Consider the following 10,332-nt stretch of genomic DNA (forward strand, 5'->3'; position numbering starts at 1 on the left):
AGGATGCTGCATACTCATGCTGTATGGGCATGAGGACTTTTGACAGTTCTTTGGTGCTTTACGAGCCAATTTAGGGATGCCAGTTGGTAAATGTCGCTTATGGCATGTCTGAGCCACTTCGAGTCCCGCCCAGTGGTTGTGCAATGTAAGCCTGAAGTTCGTCCGTGAGTGTAGGATGTGTGTCTGTTTCCAGCAAATGTCTGTTCAAATACCTTCTATGATGTGCACAAAGAAAACTAGAGCACAGTTTATCAATTCCATTGCCGCTCGCGTTTACCGAACAATTGTTAGTGTAGAAGACAAGGAAGGCTCCTTTTGGTGGTTGTAGAAGTTGTGAGAGATGGAAATTAAGCATAAGTACGAAAAGGACACAAAGATTTAAGATAAGATTTGATCTAGGAATATTACTGACGCTTCTTAGATGTATTTCAGTACCGTAATATGGCTGTGGATACTGTAATCGAAACACTTCTATAGATCTAATGCTAATAGGTTAGTTTTGTAGAAGGGGTGATTACGATTACGATGTGCGCTTTACGGAAGTCATGTTGATTCTACTCTGGATTTAGTTGATGCGTGGAGTACCGGTCAGTAAAGTTGAATATGTGACGTTAATATTCCTCTTTGTCCGTCTATCACAGTTTTCAGTAGTGTGAGCACTCACCCAGGCTTTTACATTGTAGAAATGATGAAAGAAGTCATTGAAGTTTTTGGGACTTTACTGAGGGAGTCTAGCATTAGAAAACTATGGGTATCCAGCTTGTTGAGCATTTAAATTGAGTTTCACAAGTCATCCATTTCCATCCTTGTTGAGTAGTTACATTAGAGCCGTTTATTTTGAAAGGACATAAGTAAGTCACTTCATACCTCTCGTACTTAAATGGCCGGTTACTTGTAACTAAATGCATGTGAAAATCTTTCTATCATCATAACTAATGACCATTTACCTTTGGTTGATGAAGATGAACAAATAACCGACGCGTCCAGATACAAGTAACCAGTCATTTAAGTACAAGAGGTTTGCAGTGACTTATTCCACTTTCAAAATAAACGGCTCATTTTATTATTTTCTTCCACAGAATCTGCTTAACATCCACACACTCCTGGCAGGGCGAGAATGGACCAGCACTGGTTTGCAGCGCACAAGCTGTGTCCCTACAATTCATACGTTGCGTGCTACATCAATTGGCGCCCAACGGCATCTTCCTGCAAATCTTCCAAACGCAAGTAAAAAGTAAGTAAAATTTTAAATAACATTTACTTTCACCAACCCCCACACTCTTCTCAACCCCCCAGTGAAAGTGCGTCACAACTCATTCCGCAGCATTGCTCGCGCACTGCAGGACTTCCAGGAGCTCAACGCCACACATCCTATTTATATGGTATGCGAATCGTTGCAATCCAAAAAATCGCTACCGATCGAGCAGCTGCCAGTAATCTTCCGCAACATGGCCGAGTATTTGCACTGTGTGCCCACAGAGCTGACCACTGGACCGGGTGTATGGCAGCAGGCCATGCAAGCGATGGAATCGCTGCTGCGGCAAGTCATTGTATTGCTACCAAATCTGGGCAATCCAGAACATTTGCTCGACATAATGGTGGCCACACTGAAGCTGAACATTGTGCCAAAAACATTGCTGGATCCCTACTCAAAAATAATTGGCTTTTGCGTGCAGAATACAAATTTGGAATACAATACCATATACGAGCTCTGTACGTTGAATATGCGTTCGTTTTCGAAGGATCGCGACAAAATGCTACTTTGTCGACAATTGATTTTCGAATTTGTGCAAGCCTTGAAATTCAAAACTAACATTCCCGATAATAATTTGCTGATGATCATTGGGTTCGTGTTGCACGATGCTGGTGGTACGCTGCCGCCTGGCACACTAGCTGGATTGCCGGAGACCGCACCACCGTTGAACACTAATGCGGCAGATTGCATGCGACAGTATGTAAATGATGTAATTGATTTTCTGGCGGACTTTCATACGCTGAGCAAAATCAAAGTGAGTTCAAAATCCGACGTACATACATATCTATGTAAGTTATCATAAAATACTATTTCAAAAATGCCACTCCCACTAGAACTTCAAAAATGGACACGTCCAAAACGGCCTAGGCGAAGATACGCTGGGTGGCGTATTGAAGGGTGCAGTTGCACAATATCTGGCACTGGAGATGTCGCGCGGCAATACACGCGACAACAAAAGCAGCTCGCGTTATCTGCCTTGGCTCAATAATGCGCCCTCATCGCTGCAGCAGGGGTAAGTCAGTCAAAGTTGGCATATATTTGTATAAATCTACATATGTAGCTCACAACACTATCCCTCTACTCTGCAGTCCTAAAGAGTTCACCGAATGCGTTGGCCATATGCGCCTACTCTCGTGGCTGTTGCTTGGCTCGCTGACACACCTAGCGCTGACTCAACGCCGCCACGAACATCATACCACACCCATGCCGCCACAGCAGGTGCCACCCACTGTGCCACCAGCCGCAGTACACTATCAGCATCATCATCAACAGCCCAGCGCCGCAGCGCCCATTGCCATGCCAGTCTCACAGGAGTCCTCTTGCCACATTGCCGATCATATTCAAGTTATTTTCGCTGGCTTTGCTGAGCAATCGAAGACTTCGGTGCTCCATATGTCATCACTTTTTCACGCCTTCACGCTGTGTCAATTGTGGACCGTGTATTTGGAGCATATCGCGCGTACCGCCAGCAATGCGGAGGGCAATACGATGGGAGTACTATTTGAATTTTGGGCTAAGGTTACGCCGTGTATATTACAGCTGGTTTCGCATGCGCGCCCATCGAATCAGAGTACTGGTGCTGGTGTTGGAGGTGGCGGTATTGCTGATTTTACACAAAACCCAAATGCGAAGGTGAATAGACAATATGCATACATGCAAACATTAATATGAACATTAGAAGGCCTCACCATGGAAAGAAATTGCTTCTCCTCTAACGAAGCATAAAAATTTATATATTTTCTGACATGGTTCCCATGTATTTACTATGGGCGGAATCAAGGTACATTGAACAGGTAGTATCAGTAGAGCAGCTGATTTGATTTATTTTCAAATTATTTGGTCTCGAAAATGTCAAATATTTTTAATTTTTTCTCACGAAAATTATAAGTTGTTAAAATCCATTTGCTTGTGAAACCTTTTTTCCATACAAAACAAGCGATTGAATAGCAGCTTTTGGAACGTTCGCCCAACTCGGCAGCACGACCGCTGATTACTGGGCCTTGCAAAGGATGGATCAATGATTCGAGAAGCAAACAAATTTACTAGGAAAGAAAGTTGCATCAATTTTTATTTTTTCCAATTTCAATTTTTTATAATTTTTTGTATTTCACATGGCACGCTTTGATTTAGAAGAAAAAATTCAGAACAGTTTTTGACACTTTCGATACCAGAAGCAACAACAAAATACACGCAAATGTTGTTTTTGCTCTACTGATACTACCTGTTTAATGTGCCTTGGGCGGAATCAAAATTTTCGGGTGAACGGAAACCATAAGTGAAAAGTGAACCGGTTCGGGGAAAATAAAAGTCATGATAAAGCTGAATAACTTTGATTATTAAAAAAAATTATTCGAATGATGGATAAATTATTTTATTCGTTATTCGAATAATTATTGGTTGCATTTCTTTATTCATTCTGAACGTTTGGAATAAACTGTTTTGTTTATTTATTCTTTAGAACGTTCCTGATGATATGTTGACGTATATTTCAAACGCATTCTGTTTATTCCGGCTGTGAAATGGGATTATCCGGAATGTATAAAGAAACGCAGCCATTATCTTCATTAATTATTTTATTCGTTATTCGAATAATTATTATCTTCATTAATTATTCGAATAACGAATAAAATAATAATACAACAAGTAATCTATGTATATAGATATATACATATATTTATATATAAAATGACAGTCGTTTTCGATGTTCGGAATTAACTCAAACCCCTGAATAGATTTAAGTAAAATTCTCTGAGTTATTCCCTGCGCTTAAAGTCCTATTAAAGGCTACTAGAAAACTCGTTGGTGGCGTTGGAGCCGAGTTATTTATAAAAGCCGTATTTATGAACCGATTTCGTCTAAATTCAAAAGGTGTTCTACCTGCATGATGAAAAATACTTATGCGAAAAATGGACCCGCTAGGTGGCGCGGCAAATGAGTTAATTAGAAAATCCGTATTTATTGTACAATCAGGTTGCAATTCATAATGGTCCTGCAGTCGAAATATTTATAAACCCCCATATGTCTGGACTACTTTGTTCCTAGTTTTTATATTATACGAATTAACGATGTCTCACGTCGTCACACACCCGAAATGCGACCTTGCATCCACCTCCGCTGGATGAAATTGCTCGGACGGCCATTGCTGCAGCAGTAAGATTGAAGGAAACCAGCTCTTAGATATTTTAAAAGTGCCGAATCAGCTAGGAAAGTTTCGACCACATCCTTCCAAGAAAGATCACGGTTGGTTTATCGATGGCCAAATTTGGACGCGCAGGAAAACTTTTCGTCCTGTGGAACATCGAGGATTTTTGGCTCTCCTATAATAGAAAACTATGCTCAAGGTGTATTCAATAGGCGACAGCAGTACCCTTTTATTTTTCTTCGCCTCACGGCTTCATATGTCAAATGGCTGCTGTTGATTGGTTGGACAACTTGATTGTTCATTGTTTTCTGTTCTCTTTCACATCCTTCGTATGAAATTTTTGACAGTCCTCGCCGCAAAGCAAAAACCAAATACATGTACATTTTGTTATTGTCGTACCGGTACCACCTTATTGAATACACCTTGACTGTGCTCTTCAGCTTCCTTATAAGGACTTTTGTTGGCTTACATGACATAAGACTAGAGGTTGACGCCTCGGACCAATGTTGTAGTTGCAAGATCAAAGAAGGTTACGCGCGCTTAGAAAAGATCTCACAGGTGAAAATAAGACCATCGGTAAAACTCATGATATCGAAAGGAATTTTTTTCTTTAATTGTTTCAACCTAAATTAAGAATTTTTACCTTACCCATATTTGTTTTTCAACGCTATTCTTGCATTGGCCAACGCCAAAGATCTTGATAAAATAGTAAATCGAATTCAACTAACTCACAATCCTTGACAATAGAAATAAAAGTAAAACATTGCTTACTGTGTTATAAATCAATTTTTAAAAATTATTTTAAATAACGAATAAAATCACGAATAATTTATTCATACGCAATTTATTCACGAATTCATTCGTGAATATATTATTTGCGAATAATTATATTATGGGTAAAATTTTATTCGAATAATTATCTAAATAACAATTTATTCGAATAATGCTTAATCTGATATGCGGGGTCTTTATTAGCGCAACAGAGGCCAAATCAACAATTTTTTTTTTTAATTTATGTCTGTCTGTCCGTCGGTCTGTCTGTCTGAATGTTTGTACACGCATCACTCGAAAAGGAATGCATAGAATTGAATGCAGTTTTAGTCGGTACATTGCTAAAGGTCTTAAGTAATATATAGAAAAAATAGAGGTTGCCAACTGTTTGAAAATTGCAGTTTAAGTAAATTGATAGTATAAAGTAAATATTGCAATATGGCTACCAAAAGAATGAGGTTTAAAAAGGCTTGCAGTCGAAAATATTTCTGTTGAAGGTTGTTACCTGTTTGAAAATTTTAATTCAATTAAATTGATAAGATAAATTAAATTGATAAAATAAATTATTATAATATGGGTATCAAACAGCACAAAAACACGCTGGGTATTTGCTAGTAAATATTCAAATAAAAAACAATTTGCTTAACCAAAAGAGGCGCGCGAAACTCTCAGCAGTATTGCGAGTGTCGACTAGAAGTAAATAAACGACTATAAGTCGATTATCGATTATCCATGGTATTTTCAATGTCGTTTCCCTGTTCGATAAGTGAGTGAGAATAGTTTTTAGTCGCTCATCCATCTAAAAGCAAACAGCTGTAGACTAAAACCAAAAGCTATTCACAGTCGCTTATTGAACGATAAATAGACATTCACAAAACCATGGAAAAGAGATAATCGACTAATAGTCGTTTATATGCTACCAGTCGACACTCGCAATAGGACTGTCTATAAGGCCAAAGTAATAAAAAGTCTTGTAAAAAACAGCAAAAACATCTGATTCTTATAGGGTTTTGCTTTGCTTTAAATTCGCACACCGTTGAATTCAAAGTGTTGCAAAATACTTGAAGAAAAGGGCTATTAGTTGTTTTCCTCTCGTGAAAAATTAAAAAAAAATAGACTTAGCAACGTTTCACTCTTAGCTAGTGTACAACGATTCATAACAAATAGCTTTCAATTTTTCTTTTTTTTAACTCTTTTAACTTAAAATCAAACGAAAAATTCTAATTATTCAACCCTAAGGGCCGTTTACATACGACTTTCCTCGGTTTGCTTGACAGTTCGAACTTTGACAACAAAGCATGAAGTAGAAAGCTTCTGCGTTCTCCCTTTCGTCTATATTTTATCTGTGTAAATTTCTTATTTAGATTATTTTTGTCTTTAAAAGCAAATGCAAGCCCCCGAGAAAAGATACATGTGAACAGGTGATTGCCAAAGCACACCCATGATTTTGCCTCGCTTTGCTTTCCTCGCATTCTATTTAGCAAGACTCATATAAAATCATGTGTTGAACTTATCTGTCAAAGCGGAACTCTGAAGCAAAGTGAAGCAAAAGTCGTATGTAAACAGCCCTTTATTGCCAATTCCAAGTGAATAAATCATTCCCATAGCTTAACAGGCAAAACAAAAACAAATTAGGAGCAATTGTTTTTGTTTTTCTTTATAATTTTTTGGAATATTTGTTCAATTGGAACTCGCGATAAGGCCGATTAAATATGTATTGTAATTTATGTTTTAGTATATTTATTAATTAATTTTATCATATGATTTAATTTTTTATTTACTACAGCGATAAGGCCGAACAAATAAGTATTTTAATTTATGTTTTAGTATATTTTTTAATTAATTTTATCATATGATTTAATTTTTTATTTAATATACAGAGTCCAAATGCAAAGGTGACTCGACACTTCTTAATTACATATTTTGATTTATGTTATCTGTAATTTATGTATGTCTATCTACTTTTTTTGTTTTGGATTTAATCATTATTTTTTATGTTTAATATAATTTATTGTAAATTTATCAAATTTGTTTAATTTATTCGTTACGAGTTTTTTCTACATGCATAACACTGTGCGTATCCGAAACCAGCCCGGGCTTTGTTAAGATTTTCTGAAAGTATACCCATCCAGTAGTAAAACTCTCGATGGATTTGCAAAAGTTAGCTCGTATTTTTATTTTATGGCCGGCTTACTAAAATTTTCATCTCTCGGCCTAAGTAGTTTTCATAAAAGTCGAAAAAATGGTGGAATAACGCCAAACTCAATTTTAAAAAATTTTTTTTTTAAAAACTAAGTTCTTCTTATTGATTTTTTATTTGCAATTTTTAGAGACTTTTATGTGGGTGGCATGAAGCTTTTGCCTCGTTGAAATCTTAAATCCTTATCTCATACATACACTTTGCTTTCAGCTTTCCGAAATGGTGAATCTTCACTTTCTTAGCCTACTCGAGGCGCTCAAAGAAACAAACTCTACCATATTAGGCAAACTTTTGCCACTTTGGAGTCCTGTCTTGTCCTCGCAAACCCAGGTACTAAAGCAGTTCCACCTTAAATGTCAATATTTGCTTTCACGCTTCTGCCTTTCTCCTTTAGCTATCCGACACTCTACACGTACGCCTACAAAACGTTCGCGATTATGCACCAAACTACGAGGAACAACAGACTCATCCCTCGGATGCATTACTAAAATGGCTGCAGCGACTACAATTCAAAATGGGTCAGATCGAACTACAAGCATCCACAGCCACACAATTTTATTCAATTTAAGATATACTATGCATGTACGAATGATTTATGATGTATTAGAAATTTTACAAATTTGTGTACTTTATCGTGGGACGAAAGCACAGCTTTCAACAAAATAAGTATTTACGTGTAAAAACACCACCTTTTAAGCTTGAATGTTATACAAATGTCTCAAGAACTCAACATATGTAGGTGTGTGGTTAATTGTTGAACCATGTCGTTAATAGTAAGTAGTTCGACTAATAAATTAACATCCAAATAATCAGAATGAATCTATTATTTTAAATTTGAGGTAATCAATTGAAGACGGTATAGCTAACGCCACCCGCAGCCGTTTCCTCGCCTAGCGGGTCATGCACCTCTTCATCTTCATTAAACTTCTGCTCGCCCTCGATATCTAATGCCGGTGAGCGATATGTATTGAAAGATGCTTTTGCTTTCAGCTCTTCTTCTATTGGCAGTTTCAGACTACGTTGCTCCAATCGTGCGAAACGTGCAGCCAACCTGTCCTCTGCTTGTTTTTCTTGCAATTCCTAAATATATTGGCAAATATTTTCATACATTCTACGCAGCAATAGTATACACACAGGAAAACGTAAATTCGCACTCACTTTCATCCTGGCTAAATAACTCGCTTGCAAGTCAACCGAATCAAGCAATGTCAGCATTTTTGTAGCGCCATGCTGTATAAGTGGCGGTGTTGCAGCAGTAACTTCCCAATGTTTGCCCTTATTGCGCGTGCGTTCCTTAGCCGGGTCGTGCACATTAGACACTGTTGTTTTGTAAGGTTTGAATTTTTCACGTTGTGGTGCTACGTCTAACTCGGTTTTAGTAACCAAGTAACGCACGTGCTGTTCGACTTCTTGTATGGCAGGTGTACTACAGCGACTGTCGCCACTTACTGAGCTTGCTTTTGATGATGGAGATTTTTCTATTACATGCTGAATTTTAGGCTTTATAGATTTGAGTTTTTCGCTAATATCAATTTCAAAAACTTCTACATCTACCACGTTGTTTGACTCGTCAGTGCTTTCCTTTTCTCTTATATCCATCGCAGTGACTAAATCAGTACCAGTCATCGTTGGAAATAATTTTTCAGACCCTGCCTTAAAATATTTGATCTCAGCTAAGTCAGCTTCCGTTATTAGCTTCGGTTCGGGTGGTAACAATTTGGTGCGCCGCGCATGCATTGTACGCTGTGCTATCACCCGCAAGGGATCTAGTTCGGCTTCATCATCACTATCTAGCACATCTACTGTTGGGTCCATGTCATTATCTACATTGAGGCGACCGTTCCACTCTAGGCGATTAAGCACATCTTGACCTCTAGAAGCTATATTCAATTCAGAGAACATATTAGCCGCTTCATCGATATTACTACGTCGATCTAGTTCTGCATTCACCCTATCGTAGAAATCTTTTATACGTTTCCCTTTATCCGGAAGCAGATTTAAGTTGACTCTAAAAAATTCAAGTCAATAGCATTACATACAAATATAGAGTTATTGTAGTAAACTTACTTATTGGCCAGTAGCTTGCTTTGGCGTTCCTTTAGGTCCAACAATTCCAAACGAGAAAGTTTTGTTAAATCTTTCACTGCATTATCTTGTTTTATAGTTGGCGCTTTTGCTGGTATTCTGTTCAAGGTTGGACGGGGAAGTGCAGCCATTGAGGAATGCAGTTATTTTTCACTTCAAAATAAAAACCTAGAAATGTAGCTAATTTTCAAAAATTGGCGAAATTTCGCGTGCAAACTACTAAACTTTTTGTTTTCATATAGAAATCCCGTACCCAATTGATGCCAGCTGTTCAGTAAAGTGATGCCCAATTATAGAACATCTTATATCATGCGGTGTTTACATTATAAGATTTTAATGGCGATTTGTTAAATCAAATAGTCTGTTCCAATAGCAGTCAGGTTTACAGCATTTATACCTTGGCTATAATGCAAGGTGCGAATCGTAACAAATCACGGTGAATTCGCAAGGATCTATTGATTTTAGATGCTTCCGTTTTACATTGCGTTCAAGTGCATTATAATCGTTTGAAGTCATTGCCCATACAATAGATAATTAAGTGACAGTTCGCCCCGTTCCGTTACTTCCATTATAATCCAGACATTAAGCTGAAATTAGTCAAGAACGTAAACCTACCGGTACGTAAACCCGAGTCAGCTGACACGATCTGTCTTACCAAAGCGCCATGTAAATGAAAACTCAACTCCGCAGAATTTTTCTGTAGTTGTAGCCCGTAGCGCAGAAATCTGCGGAATTTAGATTTTTCCGTGTCAGCTGATTTCTCCTTCTTTAGATGGTTGCCACTTCGTCAGTTTTACAGATGGTAAAAAAGATATAAGTTCCTATTCAAAATATTGTTACGATTATCCTCGAAACCTTGAGGGATTACCCAAATATACT

The 10,332-nt window shown here is 37.8% G+C and overlaps 2 protein-coding genes across 8 annotated transcripts in view; one reads left to right on the forward strand and one right to left on the reverse strand.

Moving 5' to 3' along the window:
- LOC118744186 (protein unc-79 homolog) overlaps positions 1–8,183 on the forward strand; it is a 44,802-nt gene extending 36,619 nt beyond the window's left edge. For all 7 annotated transcript variants that reach the window (XM_036477006.1, XM_036477017.1, XM_036477024.1 and 4 more), the window contains 6 exons: positions 1,080–1,234; positions 1,297–2,009; positions 2,089–2,267; positions 2,344–2,887; positions 7,579–7,698; positions 7,763–8,183. In XM_036477006.1, coding sequence (XP_036332899.1) covers positions 1,080–1,234; positions 1,297–2,009; positions 2,089–2,267; positions 2,344–2,887; positions 7,579–7,698; positions 7,763–7,936 — 1,885 coding nt within the window. In that variant the 3' untranslated portion in view covers positions 7,937–8,183. The remainder of the gene's footprint in view (positions 1–1,079; positions 1,235–1,296; positions 2,010–2,088; positions 2,268–2,343; positions 2,888–7,578; positions 7,699–7,762) is intronic.
- LOC118744212 lies at positions 7,952–9,723 on the reverse strand. The gene is made up of 3 exons (XM_036477073.1): positions 9,436–9,723; positions 8,527–9,376; positions 7,952–8,448 (listed from the first exon to the last, which is right to left on the reverse strand). The coding sequence occupies exons 1-3, from the start codon at positions 9,582–9,584 to the stop codon at positions 8,212–8,214; spliced, it is 1,236 nt and encodes a 411-aa protein (XP_036332966.1). The 5' UTR covers positions 9,585–9,723; the 3' UTR covers positions 7,952–8,211.
- Positions 9,724–10,332: the final 609 nt, after the last annotated feature.

The sequence above is a fragment of the Rhagoletis pomonella genome, unplaced genomic scaffold, assembly GCF_013731165.1.
Source record: "Rhagoletis pomonella isolate Grant_MI unplaced genomic scaffold, Rhpom_1.0 Rhpom_scaffold_00001, whole genome shotgun sequence".
NCBI classification, from domain to species: Eukaryota; Metazoa; Arthropoda; class Insecta; order Diptera; family Tephritidae; genus Rhagoletis; species Rhagoletis pomonella.